We start from the raw sequence: 26,034 nt of genomic DNA, 5'->3' as shown, positions 1-26,034 counted from the left end.
GTTGTTTTAATTTAGCTTCCTGTGATTTATAGAAGCTGAAAAAAAGTGACCCATACCAATTAAGAGGGAATATAATTACAGGATGAATATGCTACTGGTCTTGTACACACTGCAGATAAAAAAAAACCTGCTGTCCCTCCTCATTGGAGCGCTGAAACCTGCAAAATTCACTCACAGTTTGCCTCTGACTGAGAGTGACAACTGGCTGTCAGGGATCATAACTTGAAAAAGCTGGCTTTTGTCTTCATGTGACTTGTAGAACCACTCACCAGAAAGAAAGAACAAGGTATGGTGTGGGAGAGCAGATTCAGGGAGTGTGAGTTGTATGTAGCAAAGAACAGCACACAATTGGAAGAGAGATGAGGCGAAGTGCTCGTTATGTTAGATTACCATTGTGCTTTTGAACGATGTAGGACTGAATATGATGCTGCTGATGGTGTAGGTTTGTCAAAACAGTGACATCATAATTGAAGAAGAAATGAATCACTTAACTCTCGTTGCCCAAGACTGTAGAAACAGTGGTGGTTTTTGGCACGGGCGAAGCGGGGAGCCGCCCGGGGCGCATTTTTTTATGACTCATGGGGGGCGGCACGAGCACTTAAAAAAGAAAAAAATCCTCGAAGTGGTTTTCTACTGTATTATCTATCATTTCACCGTGTGGGGAATTGGCAAATTTGCGCCCCTGCTTGCTGAGAAGGTGCCATGCGCACACTGCACAGAGAAGCTGTGTGAGAAGGGGAAAGGGGAGGGGGGAGCGGGGAGCGGGGGACAGTTCACCTCTGGGTCGAACGGGTTGCTGGGCATAGACGCCGATACCGTTGGTGCTCCGCTAATACTGAGCACCCACAAAGCTGATCGCGGTTATGTGTCAGTTAAACTTTTCATCTCAATCCTATCCTGAGTTGAAAGAGCCTTGCCTACTTTACGGCTTTATTATCGAGTTGATAGGCGTGTGTGTTTGTGTCGGCCGTCTGAAATGCAAACATTTTTTGACTACTTTTTTTTTTTTAAAGGGCGTGCGCCCGTGAGCATTCAATAGGGGAGCAGATTTCATACAATAACATCGTTGATGATTTTGCATCAAGGAAGGCCAGAAAGGTCAGGATTTAGTTTTAGTTTGTGTTTTCTGTTCTTAGTGCTATAGTGTAATAATTAGATTCTCTTTAGTGTGTTTTCACATTTGTGTGATGAAGGATTTGTTCTATTTAGAATAGGCCTATTTATTCTATACTGTATTTGTATATTATTCTTAATATTTTATATTATTGTTGCTCTCTGCTATTGTTACAATTTTTATATATCTGATTGTATATATTTTTGGAACATTTATTTATATATATATATATATATATATATATATATATTATAACAACATAAGTGAAAGAGAAAATTATATTTCTCAATTGCACAAATCTTCCCATCCAATATAACATCATATTTTGTGGTTGAGATATGGAGTCTCTGCGTATGAAAATAAGAGCCTGATGGCTACAATTTCAAATATCTAAAAACCTTTTTTTTAACCTCATAATGTACACATATTATACAATATACCTTTTTTTTTCTACAATGTATTTTCATATAAGAATAACACATCACCTTCACTGGAAATCAGTGTATGATGGCAGGCATACGTTTTTACCAGTTTTTGTATTGGATTTTAGAAAATCTAAACTCAAATGTTGCAACACAGGACTACCTATACATAATGTATGCTAGTGTGTGTGTGTGTGTGTGTGTGTGTGTGTGTGTGTGTGTGTGTGTGTGTGTGTGTGTGTGTGTGTGTGTGTGTGTGTGTGTGTGTGTGTGTGTGTGTGTGTGTGTGTGTGTGTGTGTGTGTGTTACCTGGTCCATAGAGGCACTGTAGTTAACCTGTAAGACGGTGCGTCTCTCTCTACTGGAGCCAGTCACGACAGTTTTGGGTGGCAGGTTGTTCATTACTGTTGTCCACACTTTGTCCTCTACACACACAAACATGTTAGCATGTTACGAACCATTCTTCAACTGCAATAATACACAGTTTGTTGTAGTAAATTATTTAAGTAAGTATACACAGATTACACACATGTACACAAACAGTAGATTCACCTACATGCTGATATATTAACGCACACACGCACACACGCACATACGCACACACACACACACACACACACACACACACACACACACACACACACACACACACACACACACACACACAGACAGTCATAGCAGTGAAGTTCTTTCTGTGTAATCTAAGTTACAGCTATGAGACTGCAGGGTTTAATAGACACTTCTGTGCTGTTAAAGCATGAGCCAGTCACTCAGACATCTCGCTGTTCATTCACTGCCAGTCAGGGAATGTGTGTGAGCATTTCATGTCTCTGAGGTGTGTGTATGTGTGGGAGAAAGAGAAACTTTTAACATTTCTGAGGTATGTGAGAGTGTGCTATTCAGCGTGACTAAGGGGCTAGCCAGCGGAGTGCAGTGACATTTCATTAAATGTCTCGCCTTTGCTCTGCCTGCGTGCTCTGCTGTTCCAGACTATTTACTTATTCCACTCTCTGTATGTGTGTGTGCTTGTGTGTGCATGTGTTGGTGTGTGTGTGTGTGTGTGTGTGTGTGTGTGTGTGTGTGAGTGAGTGAGTGAGTGAGTGACAGAAGTGTCACTCAGACCGTTGGAGCACTCTTAGGTTTGCAGTTTTCATAACAGGTCCGTTTCAAATGTGCTTGCAGTGTGTGTACTGTACATGTATCTGTGTGTGTCATGGTTAAATGTCAGTAGCTGTGACCGCATCACCATGGAAACCCCAGGTATAGCAGGTTAAGAGTGCTGCTGTCTGAGGTTAAGAATGAGGAAGGATGGAGAGTTTTCTTTCCTCACAGGTCACTGGGGGCTAGACGGACACACACACACACACACACACACACACACACACACACACACACACACACACACACACACACACACACACAGTAGTAGAGTAGATGCAGCACAGATGAAAGCACACAGTGATTTCAGGTGGCTCTCCCACACACACCTGTCATGTTGCAATTGACTTTGAAGGGGCCAAGGGGTCCGCTGCCGTCAGGGTCGATCCAGTAAGTGTCAGAGGACCTGCCCAGATGCTTATAAGCTTCACATGATGGCTCATAGATAGCTGCGGGTGGGGCAGGGGCAAAGAGAAATAAGGGGACAAATGAGCAGTTAGAGGAGGAGGAAACAAGACTAAATAATTCATAGCCACCAAGGTTGTTACGCATATCACACATCAGACCAAAACATAATAAATCAAATCAAATGTTGGACATGGCTTTTATCATATTGTTTACAGGGTTACAGGTTGGATGATTCATGAGCAAACTGTGCAAATTTAAAAATGAACTAAATGTGTTAAAGTGTATAACAAAACTCTTTGTTTGGTCTTGTGTAATCTATAACAGTGAAACGCATCAGTTTGCTTATTTCATATTGTGACATGTTAAGATATATGTTGGTCTTGGAAAATATGCACATTTTATTAGAATGATTTCAAACAGCACTGCTGTTGGGTAGATGAAAATTGAAGAGACAACTTGCTATTCAACCATGTTTACAATAAGTGGGGTAAAACATGTACAGTAAAGGTTGGCCTGAGGGTGGTGGCAGTGGTAAGGCCATGTTTTAATCTAAAAACAGAGGGATTGATGCTCTGGTAAACATAAACGTGTTTTAAAGAGAGATGTGCATGGCAGGATCATTTTCTGTCCTGAGGGGACACTGGAGTGGAGGTTAATACAGTAACCCAGTCAAAGCTATTTTCCACAATCTTGGGTTAGGATTAGGAATCACAGCGCAATTAATGATAAACTACTACCATATGCTGCCCACAGTTTGACAATAAAGATGATACACTTCCCCAAAGACAGCCTGCAAATCCACACCGTAATATATATTTTATAAAAATTGTAGAATTTTGGGATGGATCTGAAATAGCACATCAATGTCCATAGTTTCATTTTTCCCTCCTTCCAGAAGGCAAGTTCATGTGGTTGCCAGTCTCTATTCAGTGCCTGTCAAGAAGTGGTGTTTTGTTCCACACACTCTAGCAATCCATCTGACAACATATTGATGTTGTGTTTGCGCTGATCTACACACAGACAGACAGACAGAGGAGGAAGGGAGGAAGAATTGCACTTCAAAGAGAAATGTGAGATTGCGACTCAGAGTGAAACTTCCTTGATTGAGGCGAGACCGTTCACAGGCTCCCTTAGTTTGCTTAGTCCTAGCTCGTTATTAGTTCTCTACTCTCCTTTCTTTCATCCTTTTCTCTTTTCTCATTACATCCTTATTGCTCTTTTTCTCTTTGATATTCCTCTGTTCATCCAGGAGTTTCGTGATGCAGTGGCTTACTGAGAGGACGTGCTCTTCAACGATACCACTGTTGGGAGGACCTGACCCTGCTGAACCATCTCACAAGGATCTGCAGAGAACTCAACAGGATTGTTGAGGCACTGCTTCTGGTTCAGAGCCATTGGTCAAAGGATGTAACATAGTGGAAGCTGAATAACCAGCACTTCTCCCAGGTTTGTTTCACAGTGGTGGGACATAACAAATTCAGAAGCCAACAAAGATAGTAAGAGACATTGCTTGAGAGGAAATGTGATTAGAATGTAATTAAATTTAATGAAATACCTAGATAAAAGCAGTGCACCTTATAAAAACACCTTATTACACCTACGCTTCACTGTAACCTTCACTAGAATGGATGGACATGAACCTAATTCCAAATTGAAGTACTATCAGGGAGGATATCAGTAGCTCATAGCCTATAACTGGGAAACCAACCAAAGCCCATTATTTTGAAGATGTCACAACATTTTGATCTGTTAGCATCAGCGGACAATGTGTATTAACCTAGGGGTGCAACCAGCAATTACTTTCATTATTGACTAATCTGTTGATTGTTTTTTGACTAATTCATTAAACGTTTAAGCTAGGACCTGTCTGAAATTAGTTGTTTTGTCGAAACAACTGTCTAAACCCATTTGCAGTGATATGAAGCAGTTGAAGTGATGGTTCGGAGTAATTTCACCCTAGGCTGCTTTGCACCTTGACCTCGAGCCAAACAACCCCCCATAAGCTTTTTTCCCTTGTTATAACATTGGTCGAGTTAGCGTTATCAGCTGGTTAGCTTAGTGCAGGCGCTAATGGATCCATATTTGTATCTCGTAAATTACCCCTGATGGAAACTTCTCTTAGCTGCTACCGCGCTATCACGCGAGATCCCGCACAGAACACAACATCTATTGGCGGAAGAGACTACTGGTAAATAAGAATCAAGAAGCAAGTGAACAGCAGAAGCAGCTACTGCAGCGTGAGGCGACAGGACAAGATGCCACACAGTTGTATATATCCTGGCTGCGGTTTAAAAGCAATAGATGTTGTGCTCTGTGCATGATCTTGCGCGATCTCACGCGATAGTGCGGTAGCAGCCGAGAGGAGTTTCCATCAGGCAAGTGTTATTTAAATATACTTCTGGTGTAGTTACAAACTTTCTAATGCCTCATTTTTTTTCTTCTTTTAAGATCATTTTACAGAAACTATTTGTACTACTGTAGAAGTTTGGTATCATTCTGGGCATTATTAGTGGGGTAATTTACGAGATACAAACGTGGATCCATTAGCGCCTGCACTAAGCTAACCAGCTGATAACGCTAACTCGACCAACGTTATAACAAGGGAAAAAAGCTTAGGGGGGGTTGTTTGGCTCGAGGTCAAGGTGCAAAGCAGCCTAGGGTGAAATTACTCCGAACCATCACTTTAAAGCAGTGAAACAGCTAAATCCTCACATTTCAGAATAGGCAAATATTTGACATGTTTGCCTAACAAATTACATAAATTAAAATTCTTGCATATCTTCTGTCAATCTGCTAATGGATTAATAAACTAATAGTTAAGGGCTTAAAGGGAAGTTGGGCAACTTCCACAACACATATTTTAAACAGAAAACATTATTTATCCAATCTCCTAACCCACATTTTCTTGGCTGGTCCCCTGATTCGACCCACCATCTCCAGGTTACTGCTGTGCCTTCAGCCATCTCTTATTAGTGAATTAGTCCTTCATAAATATTGATGAAACACATAGACCGATAGATATGTTGTCACACGAAGACATCTCTCACTAGACATCCTGTGTTTAAAAAAACCTAACATATTTTTGTTTTTATTGTCCATACTTTATTTCCTTTCCGATCTGTCCCTCTGTGCTGCCATATCTTGTCTTTTTTTCGCTCACGTTTGTTTTATGTTGACCATACACAATATTGCCAAACCTTTTCCCTCTCATCCTCTCAAAGAGAACAATATTTGAGGCACATGGGAGGTGGGTTGGCATTCTCAAATTTGTAAGCCTTTAAAAAAAAAAAACTCTTTGGCCTTTTCTCTATTTCTGACTCTGTTCTCTTTGTGCGCTGGTGCTTTTGGTCGAGTTGCCTCTTCTCAGACCAGAACAAAACACATAAAGCAGTCAGAAAAGCTTGGCCTCTGAACACTTCAAAAGTTCATCTGTCCCTCTGCTGAGGATTGTGGCTTTGGAAGAAGAAACAGCGTAATCACTCAAAGGCAAACGAACAGAGGAAGGCCAAATCACACATACACACAAGGAACAGAACACAGTGGCGTTCAAGTGAGAGGGGAAAAAACAGATGGGCAATAACACACAACTGCATACACAAACACACACACACTCGCATACTTACAAGTGTGGCAGGTGGCTCCAGTGTATCCTGTTCCGTCACATGTACAGCTGAAACAGTCCCACGTCTGTTTACACCGGCCGCCGTGTTCACAGTGATTAGGCATACATCTGGAGAAAGAATGAGGAAGAGTACTTTTAAACATTTGCATGACAAGCAATGCCTTTTAAAGAAGGGAAACTATTATATGTCTGCTAAACATCTGTCACATATGTGCGACATTTAGATAATTATAGTTATAAAAGAAATACCTTTGACCATCAGTGTGTCTAATGGGTCGATTACTGTATGTTAACTATTGTATATTGACTGGTTAACGCAAAACATGCATGTGGTATTGAGGATTGTATTGGGTGAAACATACAGAATACTTCTGTGTCTCCCTCTGTGGCACCAAATGGATCAGAGTATCCTAATATTCCTGAATTTTGTGTAAAACACCAGTACTGTAGGATACAGTATAACCAGTGTGAATAATTACACGTTAATTCAACCTCATACATTGAGACGTGCTTTTATTATACCCAATGATGAGTGTTAATTAGTGCTGTCAGTTAAACACGCTATTAACACAAACCCATTTTAACGGCGTACATTTTTTTATTGCAAGATTAACGTTCTTTTTGGCATAGCAAACTTTGTAGTTTTTTTTCACATGCTGTTGCAACAACTAGTAACGTTAGAAAAACTACAACACCACACCGGATCTAGCTACACCGGAAACAAAACAACAGGCACACACTTGTTTGGGCTTGCGAGCCGGCCAAAGAATGCTAACGTTCCGTTTTGAGTGGATGGCGAGCGCGAGACGCCAAAATGGATGCCAATAACATTCTGAATGGAAAGTTTACTTAAAAGTTACTTTAAAGTTGCCAAATGGTTCCATTGACATGACAAAAGTCATCTGTGTGTTTTGTCGTTGTGAACTGAGCTATCATCGCAGCACGTCCAGTCTGAAATACCACTTGATGGCCAAGCGCACAACTGATGAAAATTCTCCGTCCCCCTCATCAAAGCCAGGCGACAAAAGCACAAAGCAAGTCGATCAGAGCATTAAAATGAGAAAAAATAATTGGACAAAAAGAAATCTAGGGACATTTAGAATAGATAAAAATGTGAGATTAATTGCAAGTTAACTATGACATTAATGCGATTAATCGCGATTAAATATTTTAATCGTTTGACAGCACTAGTGTTAATATGTCAATTGATTAAATATAGCAATCAGAGAGCTCCCCTGCCACCTTCAGCTATTATGACATGGATAAGTAGCCAGCTGGTTGCTTCCTCACTGTGAATGCATATCTTTTTCTCTCTGTTTTGGCCCTTTGTTTGCATTAAGAAAGACTTTTTTTATTTCGACATCAAACAATGTTTTCAGAGTGGATAAATCTGAAACGTCGCTGTTGAGTTAAAAAGTGGTGACACATGTCGGAACAAGGATGAGATGTGATTGCTTATTTTGGATGTCAATAACTGACTACACTTTTACTGATAATTAGAGCCTTTGATTGAATGTGTCAGTGCAGCACAGGAATTACTGGTCACTTTGGTTAACAGGAAGCAATTATGAGCTGCAATAAATCACTATTTTATTCTCAATACATTGTGTGACAACAGACACACAAAAAATATGTCAAAGAAAATAAATAAATTACTGAAACAATTTAAGTGATCATGGAACGCAGAAGGTGACATAATTGGGGTTCATCCTGCTAATTGTCCATGCAGATAATGGTTGTTAAAAAAAGAGGAGGAAGAATTGTATTGTCACAATTCAGTATCCTGATTTAAAAAAGGATGGCATTAGGAGTGAAATGCAAGTAAACAGTGTTATCCGCATCATACAGCATTAAAGGAGAATTTCGGTCGATTTCAACCCGTAGCTCTGTTGTTTGTAAATTTGGAGTGCTGTCAGTAGCGAGAAAAACGAAAACAATCGGTGCTGCCTACACCGTGTTATCCTCCTGCTAGAGTTAGCAGCCAACAGGCTTAAACAGGGCAAGTTTTAAACTTGTTTTTAGCCTCTAAACATGTTTGAAATGTCATTACAAGTGCCTAGCCATGTGCAGTTATTCCTACTGAGGGAACACAGCGAATTGGACTGCAGTACCTGTGACAGAAATGCATACAAGTTGTGTTAATCCATACCTCTATTTCCTGGTTTCTGGTGAAGTCCACACTAGTCGATTGCCGAACTCATACAATCCAATATTCCAAAACTTAATTTTCCCCAAAAAAACGTTTTACCGTGGTTATTTCCATAGTAATGACTGTAGCAACAAGCTGTAACCTGACACCACACCACAGCTCAGCCTGCAGAGTGGCCGGCTGGAGTTCAAAAGTTCAACAGATATCGCGCATGCGCATGCATAAGCTAACCATGGCAACGGTGAAGACTCACAGACTGTCAGCTGAGCTGAGAGAGAGAGACGAACACGAGTTTTGAGATAATAACAAGATTGTGTCAGTGTAGAATATCAGCTCAGATGGATAGTTCATCCCAATCCAATGTGCAATTGCACAGTTCTATTAGGAAAAAGTAAGAATATGTATATTTTACAAGTAAAGTTGAATAAGTAAATTGTAAGAATAAGTAAATTGTAGTTCTATAATATATTGCTAACGCCTGTCTGTTATCAGTGGTTTCATAATATAACAGTACACATTTCATTTGTGCTTTTGTGTCTTTACTTCAATAACAACAAAAAGGAAATTACAAGTATGTACAGTGCAGTGTGTGGTTTTATACATAATCATGCCGCAACATAGTCTGAAGTGTGCAAATAAAAAATAGTTCAGTACTCTTTTCCTAGGTCTAGAACATGCTCATATAACACAAACTCGAACCATTTTCTTATATTCCTCCTGATCTAACTCCAAGCTCCGTCTGTCAGCTCTGTGAGCTTCTCTCTGCTTTCGCCAACAAGCTCCACCGTTGCTATGGTTACCTTATGCGCATGCGCAATAGCTGTTGAACTTTTGAACTCCAGCCGGCCACTCTGCAGGCTGAGCTCTGGTGTGGTGTCAGGTTACAGCTTGTTGCTACAGTCATTACTATGGAAATAACCACGGCAAATCGTTTTTTTTGGGGGGAAAAATAAGTTTTGGAATATTGGATTGTATGAGTTCGGCAATCGACTAGTGTGGACTTCACCAGAAACCAGGAAATAGAGGTATGGATTAACACAACTTTTATGCATTTCTGTCACAGCTACTGCAGTCCAATTCGCTGTGTTCCCTCAGTAGGAATAACTGCACATGGGTAGGCGCTTGTAATGACATTTCAAACATGTTTAGAGGCTAAAAACAAGTTTAAAACTTGCCCTGTTTAAGCCTGTTGGCTGCTAACTCTAGCAGGAGGATAACACGGTGTAGGCAGCACCGATTGTTTTCGTTTTTCTCGCTACTGACAGCACTCCAAATTTAAAAACAACAGAGCTACGGGTTGAAATCGACCAAAATTCTCCTTTAAGCATATAGCGTTAAGACATCACTGTTTTTTGTTGTTGAAATTTCAACACCATCTCAAATCCTGAATACATCAAAATTCTGCAGTTTGATCTGCCTGTAGGCTTGGGATAGAGAGCCCGAGGCACTGTGGTCTCAGAGCTGGGGTTTCCAAACAAACTCGTACACATGTACTTACACACAAGTTATGTGATTACAATATCTGAGTCTGATTATTTGAATGAAAATGGATGTTAAGAGGAAAGCTGCTGGATGGAAAACAAACACTGACTCATAAGCTGTGAGGGTCCGTTAAAATGGAGGGACAAGACGAGCTGACATACAGCAGTGGGCTAGTGAGTTCACTGACAGTGGAGCGTCTAGAAAGCTGCTTGCACACAACCGCCCTGACAACTGTCTACCTGCAAGAGCGTTCCCCAAAAAAGCAAAGCGTTTTTAAAAGCAGCTGGCCAAAGCCAGGCAGTTACTGCCAGAAGTTCAGCATGGTAACTCTGCGCAGCCGAGCGTAACCTGTGCACATTCACGTGGGAGTAAACCATTTCATACCCCTACCGCCATAATGGAAACTGCTTCCCCTCTGCCGCCTTCCCTAATTGAAATGACTAGAGGTAGTGAGTTACCGTGCAGTGGTGTGAAAACCCCTTAATTGTAAATAGTATCTCTGTATATTAGCACTCGTATGCACTTACATATTTTTCATTTGTAAATAAAGTGTGTTTTGTAAGCTGTCAACCCACATTAGCCTACGTTTGTACTTTCTTACTCTCTAAAAAAGTAAGGAAGTACAACAGGGGTTACAAGCGTTAGAAAAGCAGTAAAGTGCTAGTGTTTTCTTAAGTATTGTCTATATGTATAGAATGAGGGAGATACATAGCTGCTGCAGAAAATACAATAATAGAATAATGACATTTGGAAAATAATCATACATCTTGGCTCTGTGTTGACTGATGCAGAAAAGGACACTTTAGGTAACACTACTATACATGTACCTGCCTGACATTTTACTCTTGACACTGCTTTTACATGAACAAAAAAAAATTACAAAAAATAAGGGACTTGATATAAAAACGAGCGCTGACCCCATGTATTGGTATTCAAATTGCATCAAATCATGACTTTCTCAACATGCTATTGCATGTACTGCAGGTGATAAAAAAATGATCATATAGCGGTGATCCAAGTATGTGACATGTTTCATAGATTTAGCAGGTTAACAAGTGCAGTTAAAAAAGCATTGTGCCTTCACAATGGGCTGCGTTTAAGGAGCACAGACAATCACAAAAGATATTATGCTCGGCAAGCTGTGAGCAATGAAGTACACTGACTACATATGCTCTGGGCTTTGTATGAGAAAAAAGCAGGATCTACGAAGATAATGGAGCACCTCTAGAGTGTGTTTATGCTTTTATGTGGGTGTTGTTGCAGTATCCTCACATAATGACAGTGGCATTATGCAATATGGGAATTTGCATGCCTGGCCCCCATGTGTCAGCATTAGTGTGTGTCTGTGCAGACATATGTGCGCGTTTTGTTTCTTCCACTATCTCAGCCTACACCGAATCCCACAGCGGAACGACATTGATCAAAAGGAGGTCAGACAGAGCTATTGAACTGCCTTCAAAGACATTCTGATTAGTTAGATGGTAACACTGCACCCATTTATCTTCCATGGCAGGACAGGGCCCACCTCAAGTACTGTGGGGCTGATTCACAACATTTGAAGTAATAGAGATGGGGAAAAGCAAGGGTAGGAGACTGTTGTGGACATCTTAGGACATCACAAGAGTTTGTTCTAAAAATCTGACCACAGTCATCCTGCTGCTAGCAACTATCAGCAGCACTAATGCACCACAATCTGCAATAATAATAATTTCATACCACATTAGCTCATATTGCAAGGCAAAACAAATGATAAGAGGAGGCTGACAGCAAGTCCATAGTCCACAGGCAAAGACATGAAAACTTATCCAAAAGTGAGGGCTTCATCAAAATTTAAGAGCCTTCTGTAGGCCAAAATAATACAGAAACCAGATCGTTTTCATAATGTGAAAACCAAGGTTTTTGAAAAACTCTAGAGTCAAGTTTCACACTGTAGTATGGACTGGGATATCACAGCGTTCTGTTGTCACTCATTTTCTATCTACAGTACTATACAACGTCAGATGACTACATGTGCATAGAATAGTAATTTGACCAAAGGTCTTCATGCAGTTATCCAGATCTTACAATTAACAGCTGCAGTACTGTATCTGTTCAAAATGGTTATCAGGTAGGACTTATAACCTTCGATCAAATCACCATTCTATAATAACAAAGTAATCTGACAACAAAGCCTGTTGAATAGACCATCTCTATTGTGACTCCAGCCATATAGACAAATAACTAAATAAGAGATCAAATGGAGAATGAGATGGCAAAATGTAACTTATAATTGTTGTGGTGTTTCAGTATGGACTGTGAACCTTTTTGAAAATGACCTGAAATGCACATTTTTAAATGTGTGTTAGCGTGAACATGGTCCAAGCTGTGATCCAAATGTAAGTATCCCTGCAAGCCAGACCTCTCTTGAAGCGAGGGCAAAATTGATCTAAATCAAGCAGTGGCAGTTGGTGTCTACTTCTCTGGGCAGGGATATTGATGAAGGTAAGTGTTATTGACAAACCTAACCTGTAAACAAATCGCTCAGTTCTGTGAAAATGCAGAGGTCAGCACAAGGTCAACTCGCTTTATGTCCATTGCATGTCTGAAAAACACTGAACTCTTATTTAAAATAGGAAAAGGTTTAATCCCTGAAGGTTATACCAGCCCACAATGTTTAAATGTTTTGCACACAGGATTCAGAATTTAGCCCAAGGCATGGGTGATTCCATATATGGCAAATCCAACCCGATGTGTTTCTCTAGTCTATGACAAGGAAATAAATTGGAATGTCAACAAGTTGTAATGGATGCTTCCAGTGAGCCAACATTGAGATGTGCTATGCAGAATCTCCAGTTTTTTTTATACTATATACTGTAAAATAGAGAAATGCATAGCTCACTTTTGATGTTTGATTAAGATCATGCAGTGTTTTCCAGGGATGCAACCTATTTTTTTCTTTCAGTTTAAAATGAAATAAATGTACTGTTTACACATATCCTCTTACACTGTGAACCTACCGCATTCATTATATCCATTTATCAGTATGACAAGCACACAGCCACACAAACATTTTCTTGTGCAGTTACACACGCAACACCCAGTGCCCTGAGTCATACATCTCTGGGTAAGAACTCCGTTTATATGACTCTTCCAATTTAACCATTTGATTTATGACACTTAGGACACATTGCTTTAGTTCTTCACATAATGACAGAATGTGTGTTTTCATTTATAAATGAATGTATTAGTGTTAATTAATTATTATTAATGAAATGAATTATAACTCTTACCTGTCTACGATTGCACACATGTCTAGGCTGACATTCTCAAAAGCTCCCATAGTGCCCTTTTCCACAGCATGCAAATCAGCTGGCTGGTCATCCACCAAGATTGCTTGCATGCAGCCCTGGAAGGAACGCTGGGAGGGCGGGAACAGCGTCTGGAGGAAATACCCTGAATCCAGCAAAAGCACAAAATAAAACTTCATTATGGATTCTTTTACTATTCCAAATGGCAGAGAGTTGGAGATGAATGAAGTGAATACAGAAGAGAATTTGAGAGGGAACAGAAACAAAGCGATGCACAGCAGTTTGTGTTCCAAGAATGGAGTGAAAAAGGTGAAAGAGTGTGGGAAGACAACAATAAACAAGAAAAGATGGATTCTTTTGAGCCACGATTTAAAACGCTTAATGAAAAGACGACCTTCTGTAGAAGTAGACATCAGACTTAACAACGATATCATCCTTGACGAGGAACAACAGACCTGGCCAGTGCCTGGTTATTATCACTTTTTAAAGTCATGAACCTTCATCAGTCCTCATGTTTTAGAGCTTATCCACAAGGTCCATTAGCCTTAATACTGGTGCTAAGGCTGCAATAGACTAGACTAGAGGACATATAGGTTTTACTATATACAGTACGTTTATGAGATACAAGAGTCAATGGCCTGTCCAGAAGTAGCACTGGGCCTTGACTGGGCCAAGGTTAGGACAAAACTGAGTGCATATGGTGTGTGTGAGTGTGTGCATGCTAAATCATTTGCACAAATGCAGTTCCATGGATATATGGTAGGCGTGTGTGTATTCTACAGTAAATGTACAAATCTGTCCTCATGCTGTATACTGTGTGTGTGTGTGTGTACATCTACAGGCGTTATCACAGTGTACATGCACTGTCCAATATAGGAGATGAGATGAGCCTTGAATTCAATCTATGCCAAAAGCACACAGGTCACTCATAAAACACTGTCGCTCAATGACACCTCCATCATCGTGATGTTATAAGCTGTCTCACTCTCCAGCATGCCTATTAGCCTCAAGGCCAAAACTTGAAAAAGGCTTATTATAAAGGTAATATGCACTCTGTGTGTGTGTGTGTGTGTGTGTGTGTGTGTGTGTGTGTGTGCGTGCGTGCGTGTGTGCTTGCGTGCATGCGTGCTTGCGCTGGATTCATCCTTTTCTTTACATCTTCTGATTTTCATTTCCTCCCCCAAAAGTTTATCCTGTCATCCTTGCCATCTGTCTCTTCTCCTGCCACACCTGTCTGCTGTCTTTCCAGAGGAGGGGAAGGCAGACAGACAGACTCAGTGAGTGAACGGAGAGAGAGAGAGATGGCAAAGGGGAGAGAAGATGGGAAATGGAGCCAGCTGCAGCTGGCAGACTGGCAGCGCTTTGTGTGCTGTGGAAGCATATGAATGCAAAAGAAATGCAGCCTTTCTAACATTTTGGCAGAACCAACGGAGCAATGCATGGAACGATGGATGGCTGGATGGATGTATGTTTGCTAGGCAGTGAGAGCTAACCGGGTGGTTGCTCTGTCTATCTAAACCACGGCCGGGTAGTTTTCCCAGTTTAACTATACGATACATACATTGACACTGAAAATGTTTGTCTGCATCTAAATTTCTACTAAATCAAACAACTCTGTTATCTCTCACCTCTGCCTGCAATTAACCTTTTTTGTTTTATTAAATACATGTACTGTAAGTATTAAACAAATACACCGAACAAGATTGCAAGGCCCTGCGAAGAGCTGTTCGTTCGGCTGAACATACAATAGGCGGTGCCCTAGCCTGCCTAAAGGATATTTAGGAGAATCATTAAAGATCCAAACCACGCGGGTAACAGCCTTTTCTCTCTGTTCAGGTCGAGAAGAAGGTACCGGATACATCAGGCCAGCGCTGAGAGGCTCAGGAGGAGCTTCTACCCTCAGGCCACCAGATTTTAAATGAGGACGCTGCCTATAACGCCCCCCCACACACACACACACACACACACACACACATTTATTATTACTATTTTGAATGCATACATTGAAAGAACCGTCATGTTACATTTCACTGAAATTGTATTCTTATATGATTTCAAGTAATAAAAAAATTGATTGATTGAAGTAACCACTTCAGCCTCCTGTATCCCCAAAATTAGCAGCTGCATTGGGCAGCTCCCGTGTGTTACTTTGATTAACACTGTGTATATGTTCATTTAGACATTGTAGTATACTAATTTGCTTATTAAATGAATATTAGTTGGCTAAATAAGACTAAGAGGAAATGTATCCTGTCAGGAGTCATGCTTCAAATTTGGCCAACGCATCCTGTTTATCCTTATTGTTGCTCTAAAGCCATGACCAGCAATGTATCATTGTATCATTCAGAATGCTGTGTTGCAGCTGCGGTGAACAACAGAGGAAGACACAGACCAAGATTAATGAGGTGGAGTCAAACAGAGACAAGAACTTGGCAAACAAAGCATAGATGTGGTCACACATCTGTACATCCTAAAGCTATGACACACACCCATAGCCTAAATCCATGCTAACAATGTCTGACCACATTTTATTTTTTATTAACGATGCTGTGTGGTTTTAATTTGTAGTATAAACAAAAGCTATATCTCTCATAACCCCTCAGGATCTGGAACAGCAGCAATAATCCGCTGCAGTCCTGCTGGCACTCTATCACAGCCCCCCTGCTGTGCCCAAAGAGCTTCTCTCACAATACACACTGGAAGACCAGCACCAGCTCTCTATGACCTGCACCTGACTGGCACGGCTGGCTCGCAGGCCACAGAACACTTGTTTCCACATTCCAACACATTTAAGGGATGCATCTGCTTTCAGAAGAGGAAGGCTGGAAATCGGCCAAAATGCTTAGACGTAAAAAAAAAAAAAAAGATAAAATAAATTTTTTTTAATCGCATTAATCGCATGCCAGCTATTATAAATTTTTTTACACTTCACTCGGCTTTGCGTCGTGCCTAACAGGCTACTATTTTGACCCTTTGCAGCACCTTTACTTATCATCAAGCTGCCAAACTTCCTCCTGCTGCAGGCTGCAGGCATGATGGAGAAAGACAGCAGCAACACAACTTTGAATGGCGCTTTTTATTTTCCAAAACTCCCGGACGGCTCAGTAGACGTCGAAAGCCATATGCACATTGTGTAAAGCCGAATTAAAATATCACCGAAGCACGTCAAACTTGAGCTACCACCTACAAGCTAAGCATAGTAATACAGTTAACGTTGATGCTAGCCGCTAGCATGCTACCCACTCAGGCAAAGCACTATTTTGGAGAGTGCTACTTGCCGACCTGTAGATGAAACCAAATCCCAAAAAATTACTACAGCTCTTGCGAAATGGGTGGCAACTAACTGCAGACCTGTCAGCATCGTAGATGACTCGGGTCTTAAAGACGTACTATGGTTAGCATTTTCTGACCCGTCTCATTGCCGTCGAGGGGGACAGCAGCCCTACGCACAGCTTGTATGACACGGAGAAAGCAGCCACACTGGAACTGCTGCAAGGTGCTGCAAACGCTGTCTCATTAACCGGTGATCACTGGACGTCAGTGAGTAATCAACATTATTTAGGAGTTACTAAACACTATATTGACTCTGGTAAGGATAGGGATTTTTCGTTTTTTAGTTAGGTACTTGGAAGAATTATGCAAATAATGACACATTTTTCTTTTGTTTAAAGTAAATAAATAGTTATAAATCTTACAATCAAGTTCATAAAGTAACTTTCTTTGCATTCATTTGATTCCCAATCAAGATACACTGGTAAACATTGCTTTCGATTGTTAATATGTACTTAAAAACTGTTCTGAAATGCAAAATAATAGAATTTTAATCATGTGATAAAATATGCAATTAATCGCGATTAACTATAGAAATTCAGCGATTAATCGCGATTAAAAAAATGTATCGTTTGACAGTCCTAATATATATATATATATATATATATATATATATATATATATATATATATATATATATATATATATATATATATATATATATATATATATTAATATTCTGAGGCTGCAACAACAGTTGCCAAAAACAATATGGAGATTCTCCCAAATTCACACCAGGAAATTGTGCTTATCTATTAAACACCTGCTGCTATTTCTTCCTGAGCTATTTCCCTTAACTGTAAAAAACAAACTGTAAAACACTGCAACACATACTTAGAGCCCCATATAGAGGACCTTCAAAGATAACATGCATGCGTGTCAAACACTACTGCTCACAATTCAAGGACATGGTACCCACCATGGTAGATGTGCACTTCATGCACGTACACAAAAGTGCACGATGTACATGTACAGACCATATCATAGACTGTAAAAATAATGGACGAAGCTTCCGGGTCTGAAAAGGGAAGCCAATGTGGAAGTGCCTTACACCTGCATTGTATCTAATTTCCAGCAGGGGGCGACTCCACTGGTTGCAAAAATAAGTCAGTTTTATAGAAGTCTATAGTGAGGTAAGCATTTAGCTTTGCGCAGCGCCATTGCAACCATAAGCAACACTGGCTTGGCCACGTCATCCTCCCCAGCTCCACCCTCTTCCGGTTTCAAAAATCCAAGATGGCGATGGCCAAATTGCCAAACTGCAGGCTTCAGAACGTCCACAAACCAACGGGTGATGTCACTGCTGCTACGTCCACTATTTTTCCAGTCTATGATACAGACAGCACAGGCTGCTCTTTAATTAAAGTGGTAAGAGGCATATGTCTAATACATCACACGCTTTAAGATAAAGAGGTGACAGTATGTACAAGCTTCTAAAACACATGCTGTGAGTATTAATTCACACTAAACGGTATTAAAAAGATTTTTTTTCTACAGCTAAGTGAAACATTTCAGAGAGACTAAATAATACACCTGAAGAGTAAGCAGCATCATAACACTTTTTTTTTAAAAAAGGTCAAAAAGGTTTTGCAACACTGCAGATTGTAATGAAAAAGCAAAGTAAAACAAGTATTTATTCATACCAATAAAACAAATGTGGGAGAAAACATGACATTTGCAAAATGGTGACAAGGATGCAATGAGCTAAGAAATGCTGTTACCCAGTTTGGAACAATTCAGTAGAGTTATAAAATTGGTTAGGAAGTGAAGATTACAAAACTAATAAAGGGAACACAGAATGCTCTTTTCCCCCCACAGTTATCAAACACCAGCATGCTTCAGGGTGGAACGCCCCATAATTGACTACTCTCTCATTAGTATATCCATTTGGCCCCTGTTCGTGCAGAGAAAAGAGCATGACTTTATGGCCTTGTGTATGTGCATGTGTGTGTTTGTGTGAGTGTCCGTGTGTCTTCCCTCTTGAGAAATTCAATTTGCGGATGTCTCGTGTCAGTCACTTACTAATTTCTTTAAGCGCAGCGTCAGGAGTGAGAAACTACTCCCCGTAAAATAGGCTTTGGGTTCAGGAGGCTGCTTCTAAAAGCAGACGCTTGAAGGATAGAGGGGTGGAGATGTGAGGAGACGAGGGGAGGCAAAGGAAGGGGCCGACCCGGTTAAAGAGGATAAGAGGGATGAGAGAAAAGAGGAGAGGATGAGGGCCAAAAACGAAGAGAAGATAAACTGAGAAATTGGAGAGAACGAAAGAAATTGGAAAGCGAGGAAAAACGGAGAAAAAAAACAGAGAAGGAAAAGAACAGAATTAAGGAAGAGGGCATAGTTGAGGATGTGACAGAGGCTCAGAGCCAAGCATTTTCCTTCCTCTGACATCAAGTATAATATCCTGTAACTCTGTAACCTTGGGTAAGGCAGTGCCATGTGAATTTTAGTGCCACAGAATCAGAAAAAGCAGGCAATTATATCTAAAGTACCATTCTTGGCTGGTTACTGTAATGCCACTGAACCCTAAGAAAAACTGTTCTCAAGGAACACGTCATGGCAGTGTTTGAAAAACAAGAGCAACTGCATGTGTCAGAGTGAAGTCTTACTGCATCTGTTTTGAATAAAGCATGTTTTCAGGAATTACAATACAATTATTATATTAACTGGCATAAACATTGCACGAAAGGTTGAAAGAAATAAGGAAGAAAAGTAGAGAGGAAAACGTATTGGCTGAATAATTTAGCCTTTCAACTCTTTGGGAATGGTACTTGAGCTGCGTAATGTCCCATCATAGTCATCAAAATACATTAAACATAACCACTTATGCAAATTAGGTGATTTATTAAGTTAATTAAAGCATTAATTAGCAACTATTTTTATGTCAGCATGCTTGTCTTCGCATAACACTGCAATGGTATTAATATTAATGTTGTCTAAAAGCATTAAGGATCTTTGTCGTGTTTGCTTAATTAAAATGAATATTTATGCCCTAAAGTAAAGATCAACTGCTGTATGGAGGGGACCAGTAGTCTAAGTACTGTGTGGTATTTCTGTTGCAAAAATGTCTCAACTCAGACATAACCATCACTGGTAGGACAAACAAACAGTATGGCTTGCTCTTATTTATTTATGTTATTCTTTGAGCTACTGTAGGAAGTGAGAGAACTTTATCAGCCTCTGGCTAACAGTTTTCCATCTGTCACCTTTAATGGAGACCAACTATTTGGCGTGGAGGCCACTAGAAGTAATCATCTGGTGATATTCTGTCCACTTTTAAAGGTAAGATCACCAACATGCACACTCACTTTCTATGTGATTAAACATAGACTGGTAATTATTTCACATAATGCCTTCTTGTCAACAAACCTTTGTGTGTGTGTGTGTGTGTGTGTGTGTGTGTGTGTGTGTGTGTGTGTGTGTGTGTGTGTGTGTGTGTGCACAGTGTTTGTTTAAATGCCGAAAAGGAAAATTAGCCGTTACCCAGGTGCAATGATCCTGTCTCACTTTAATCATATTATACTTTAATGTCAAGTAAAACACTGTGCCTTAGACTTTAGTGTGCCCATAATGTATGTACATCCCTGCATATGTGTGCCAGTCAATCTGTATAATATAATACTGATAAGTCCTAATTTGGTTTAATGTGGTAATTGGGCATGCCTAATAAACATTAAGCCGTAGTCGGGAAGAAATATAAAATGAAGAAAATAGAAACAGACAGATAGTCAAACCCTCTTTCCTCTGACATCAAAGCAAGGCTTCTACAGTGGCACTTACTCCATAGTTGTATTATATATGGGCCTGCTACGTTGGATCTAGCTTACCAGCAGTTCCCATTTTCAAAATGTATTTTACATGCAGAGCAAACACTATAATATGTTAACTACATAAATCACAATTAGACAAAGAGAGGTTAACCTAAAACAAGATGGAACAAAATCATTTTAAAACACTCACAGTAAGTGGTAGTAGCAGTAATACTTTGTTTACAGAGTCTGGTTGAAACTGTGGTCACTGATTAACAACTGTTGCCAATGAACGCACAGCAGATTGATGCCTTAAAGCCATGAGATTTGAAGCAGATGGCTACCTGGATAAATACACAAATGACTCTCAGCAATGATCTGCAGCCTGTTTATAAAAGAACAAGGATTGTTCATGATACTGAAGGGTGTCTGCTAATTAATGCACACTGACAGAACAGTTACATAGAAAGTGCTGATGGAATATTGTTAGGGAGATTTAGGACAGCTTGATGTGCTTGGCCTCTCTGACTCATCAAGCTGAACGATCGGAGAGAGTAATTGAGGGCAAGCCAAAGGCCAAACTATCTTTTGTACACTTCCTATATAATTCACTTACCTTTGTGCTGGGGTAGAAATTAGCCCTTGAGTGTGATGAGGTGGAGAGTTCTGAATAAATGTTCTAGATATTCTGCCTGAGTTGAAGTTAAGTGGGTTTCTGTATTCATGTGCGCTTGGGAGATTCAGAGCATGTGGTCAAAAACACCCACACACTCTGTTCATACAAGTTCACAGACATGCCCGCTCACACTAACCCTCATACACACATATTCAGAATGAATGAAATCTTTATTTCGAACGATTAAAAGAATATATATATATATATATATATATATATATATATATATATATATATATATATATATATATATATATATATATATATATATAACATAAAAGTTGGATAATGAGGAGGCCAGGGATTTAGTAAAATAAAATAAAACCGGGTCATGAAATTGGAGGATTGATCAGACTAATATCAAATAAAATAATTCCTGGAGTTGAAAACAACCTGCAACAGGTACACACATGAAAAAGAAACCTCAAGTCCAAAAATGTCTTCCAAATACTTTTCCACTATCCTGTGAATCGGTGGCCTAAATATCTCGTTGTACTCCTCCTGACTCCTTTAGTAATGATCAGCAGTTCTGCAGCCTTCAAACTCTGTAAACATTTTTACACAGTGGCTACCAATTCAACCCACACATTAATACACAAGTGAAGGCCACGTGCAAGATTTTGTTCTCAGTAAGAGAAAGATGTTATGTATATCGCACATACTGTACAGTGTATTGTTTGTATCTACCTGCGTGTATATGAAAACATGATGAAGGTGTGTTTGGAGCCCTGTGTTTCCTCTGATGACGTGCAGGTACTGCATCTGGGATTTTAGGTCTCATTGTCACCCTTTCTGTCAGCCTCCCAACTCTTTAGGACATAGCTTTCACTTTCACATTTTTCCTTCTCAAGACACTCATTAGCCGGCTATCTTTTAAATTTGTCTACAAAAATCTTCTCTTCGTCTCATCCCCTGTCTCTACTTTCTCTTCTTCCTTATCTTTCGTCTTCTCTTCAGTTTCCCTCTTCCGTTCTCTCACTCTCTCCGTCTTACTCCTCTGCACTCTTCAGGGGGTAAAGACATTACAGAGATTCTCTCCTCTCAGACACTATTGATTCCCAACTCAGCTTACCAAAATCAATAAATCACCAATTGGATCAAAAGAGGAGCGAGAGTAGAGGAGAGATAAACCAGAAAAGAAAGGAAAATTGAGAGAAAGAAAGATAAAGTGGTAACACTAAATGACTCTGCAACAGCCCGGATTAAAGAATCCAAAAAAACACTTTCAAAAAGTAAGAGTTAAAAAATCCTTTAAAAAAATTGTAGCAGGTATTTGATGCTTCCTGAGTGGAATGCAATTAGCATATCAAGGCCACACAAGCTTAGATTCACAAATATAAAGTACAGAGTCATCATGGGCTCAAGGGGGATTCACTCAACAGCAGTGAAGAGTAAATTAAGATGGACAACAGAATAAAAGAATCTGTATGTGAGGTGCTCTGATCCTTATTGACTGGCCAGGGGAAATGATCGTGATTGATGTATGAGATTGTACTCCAATAGAGAGAGGGAGAGAGGCCTGACAGAGCTATCAGAGCCCAGACTATCTCTCTCAGTTACTGTAATTTCATACAGGTGCCCACACAGCTAACACACATACACACACATACAAAGTCACACGTGCACACTTAGATACGGACCATCTTCCAACAGACAGACAGCAGTGTCTGGCATCATTAACCTGGCATCTTCCAAATTCAGACAGATTGTGGCTGCTCCATGTGTATGTGAGTTGGTGTGTGTTGCCCTCTGTATGGTTGTGTATGTGGTGATCTAGTTGTGTCTGTGCTCTTGCTAAGTGAGAAACTTCCTGAACTCTGGCCACTGGGATATAGATTTCTAGCGGTATAAATGATTTATAGACATATTTAGCCTGCAAAGACTTCTGTTGGTACAGTTCATATAATAAGTTTCACTGAGCCCTGTTTCACAGTTGACTAACACCGACACATTTCTTTAAAAAAATATTATGCACAAACTAACCAAAATAAAATACTCCAAAGTAAAAGCAGATTAATAAACATGCGTTTGAATAGGTTTCTGTGTCCTGGGCTCATTATAATTAAACAAGCATTAGGAGACTATGCAGTTAAACACAAAAAGTAATATTTGTTAAAGACAACAAAGCAACCACAAACTGAACATGACAATAGTCCGTAGAATTTAAGACACAAGTAGTCAGGATCGACTGACACACAACCTGGATGTTCAGAACATGTTGGCGCTGTAAGTGTAATGAACATCTTGTACTCTGATGCCTCCCTTGCCTCCTAGATGGGCACTGAAGAGGAATGTGATGGGATGACTATAAATGTAGAAGTGAGGGGCGCGATGTTTTTGTCAGATCTGTGGCGATAGTGTTGGGGTGACCCTTACCTCCCAAGTGATAGGTTCCTCCCGTGGTGATGGTGAGAGGTGAGGTGGAGCGCACAGCAGACGCCTCCTCGCCATCTATTGTCAACATGGCAAAGTTCTCCTTGGCGACCAAATGTATTGCGTGCCATTGGCCGTCGTTAAGGCCTGAACCTGGAGGGGGCAAAGATAGAAACGTCTTCAGAAAACACACACTCCAAAAGTATCTTTGTGCGAGTGTAAATTGTACAAAAAAACCTGGATCAAAGTCTAACATAACAAAAATGCATCACCACATTCTTTCATTCATTTGCAAACGGGTCCACAGTAAGGACTGGTTACTTTTAGGACAAAGTTAACCGTGTTATAGGACAATTGTAAAGGACCTGACTGGGATTTATGGAAAAGATGACTGGGTGACTCATCATGGGTGAGAGGTGCGTGGGTGGTGAAACTAAAATACAATTTCAGTCTGTGATGTGTGGCTCTCTCTCTCTGTTTACATTCTACTTTGTCATACAGCAATTTGCAGCCCTGTGTTTCTTCTGTCTTCTGCCCCTGTCTCAGCTGCCTGGCGAATATGTGGTTCAGACACAGTTAAGACATGCTCAGCAGAGAATCATCTTCCTGCCTCTACCACATTTTTGTCTCACTTCTACACGTGTTCTCATATGTATGCCAATGCTCCCCGATTCTTCCTCGCTTCTCTTTTGTTCTCTCTCTCCGTCTTTCTCTCTCCCCCTCTCCAAGCTGAGTGCAGCTTCCAGTCTCAAGGCACCTGTGTCTCAACTCCATTAACTCTCAGAGAACCCTGTTTACGTCTGAGTATCAGAGTGCATGTGTGCGTGTGTTCTCTATCTGTGCATGCAAGCTTTGAGCACTCTGTGCAAGTGTGTACAAGTCTGTAATGTGCTGCGTTGTCTGCATATTTCAATGTAGTGTGTGTGGGTGTGTGTTCGTGCATGTGGGTTTTGTGCTCTCTTTTTCTCTCTCTTCCCTTGTAGCTGTGCTCCATTAAATATGAGTGATGTTTTGGAAAGGGACATTACTACTGGAGCCGAGAGAGAAGCCAGCTCACTCTCATCACCTTCTCCTCTATACATCACCTCTTACTGACACCAATCTCTATTCACCCTTCCCTCCCTGCCTCCCTCTCTGTCCCTGATTCTGTCTTCCGTCGCTCTGTCTTTATTTCCTTTCCTATATTTCTGCATTTCACTTCTTCCCTCTTTTTCTTTCTGTCTTTTTTCTCCACTCCTCTTGTGGCCATCTGCTGCAGCATTGTCCGTCTTTTTCAAAGTGGATCCACTCACTGCTTCACAGACTATAATACATCGATAGTGAGGACACTGTAGTGAAGTTCAAGGTACGGTCATGTGCAAATCAATTTCAGCAGAGTGCAGTTACTGGATCTGCATGCAAGTCAATACGCATGTAGCATGTGTGTAAGAGAGTGCGCAAGCTTCTGTTTGGTTACGTTTGTGGCAGTTTTAATCTGTCTTCACCATCTAAAAGGCACACTTTCACATTGTTTATTTCTTCCCAGAATGCACTTGGAGACCCTTGCTTTCAGGTCAGTGGGGAGTCTACACTAATTAATCTGCATCAGCGGGGTGACTATGTGAATGCGTGTGTGTGAGATCATGACAGTGACCAAAGAAACTAAGAGCCAAGATGGCCACCTGCTGAGGGGTGTGACCGCTGCAGTCTTGTCCAGGTCAAGGCTGGTTAAATATGCACTAACCCACACATGCAACAGTACAAACAAATTTCCACTAGGGCTGTCAGGGAATAAACAATGTTTATAGTGTGTACAGTTTAACATTGCATTGTTGTTGTGCTTAAGAAGTCATGAACTGAAAAGTAATAAAGGCAAAAAATTATGGAAGATGGCCTCTGCTTAGTCTGAAAGACATAAAAAAAAAAAAGCCAGCTCTGGTAGAAAGAGACCTTGATGTGCTCCTTTACTGGCAATCATCAATTTCTAACTGTATATTGGTTTGATTTAATCACTATCAAGCCCTCTGCTCCATCCCGTCATCTCTATAACCTCTTGAATGTAATGGAAAATAGATACTGTGTAACATTGTGTCCCTCATCTGTTTTACATTGCCTGCAATAGCTTTGAATGATGAGCTTATCAGTGATAGCAGTGTTATTGAATCTTCACATTCCCTGCTGCACAGACACACAAAAAACTTACAGAAATACGTGGTGCACGCTCTCTCTCTTTTGTGTCACACACACCAAACACATAGGCTCAAATCACACAAACATGACAGCTGTCT

The 26,034-nt window shown here is 40.4% G+C and overlaps 1 protein-coding gene across 1 annotated transcript in view; it reads right to left on the bottom strand.

The window, feature by feature from the left end:
• Positions 1 to 26,034, bottom strand: part of cntnap2a (contactin associated protein 2a) — a 349,283-nt gene that overhangs the window by 111,967 nt on the left and 211,282 nt on the right. Inside the window, exons 10-14 of the mRNA XM_078280725.1 lie at positions 23,771 to 23,920; positions 13,625 to 13,787; positions 6,726 to 6,832; positions 3,024 to 3,143; positions 1,846 to 1,961 (exon numbers count right to left, since the gene is read on the bottom strand). Of these exons, the coding sequence (XP_078136851.1) occupies positions 1,846 to 1,961; positions 3,024 to 3,143; positions 6,726 to 6,832; positions 13,625 to 13,787; positions 23,771 to 23,920 (656 nt within the window). The remainder of the gene's footprint in view (positions 1 to 1,845; positions 1,962 to 3,023; positions 3,144 to 6,725; positions 6,833 to 13,624; positions 13,788 to 23,770; positions 23,921 to 26,034) is intronic.

This window comes from Sander vitreus, chromosome 22 (genome assembly GCF_031162955.1).
Source record: "Sander vitreus isolate 19-12246 chromosome 22, sanVit1, whole genome shotgun sequence".
In the NCBI taxonomy this organism is placed as follows: Eukaryota; Metazoa; Chordata; class Actinopteri; order Perciformes; family Percidae; genus Sander; species Sander vitreus.
Note: the sequence above shows the minus strand (reverse complement) of the source record. Positions and strands in the feature narration are given on the sequence as shown.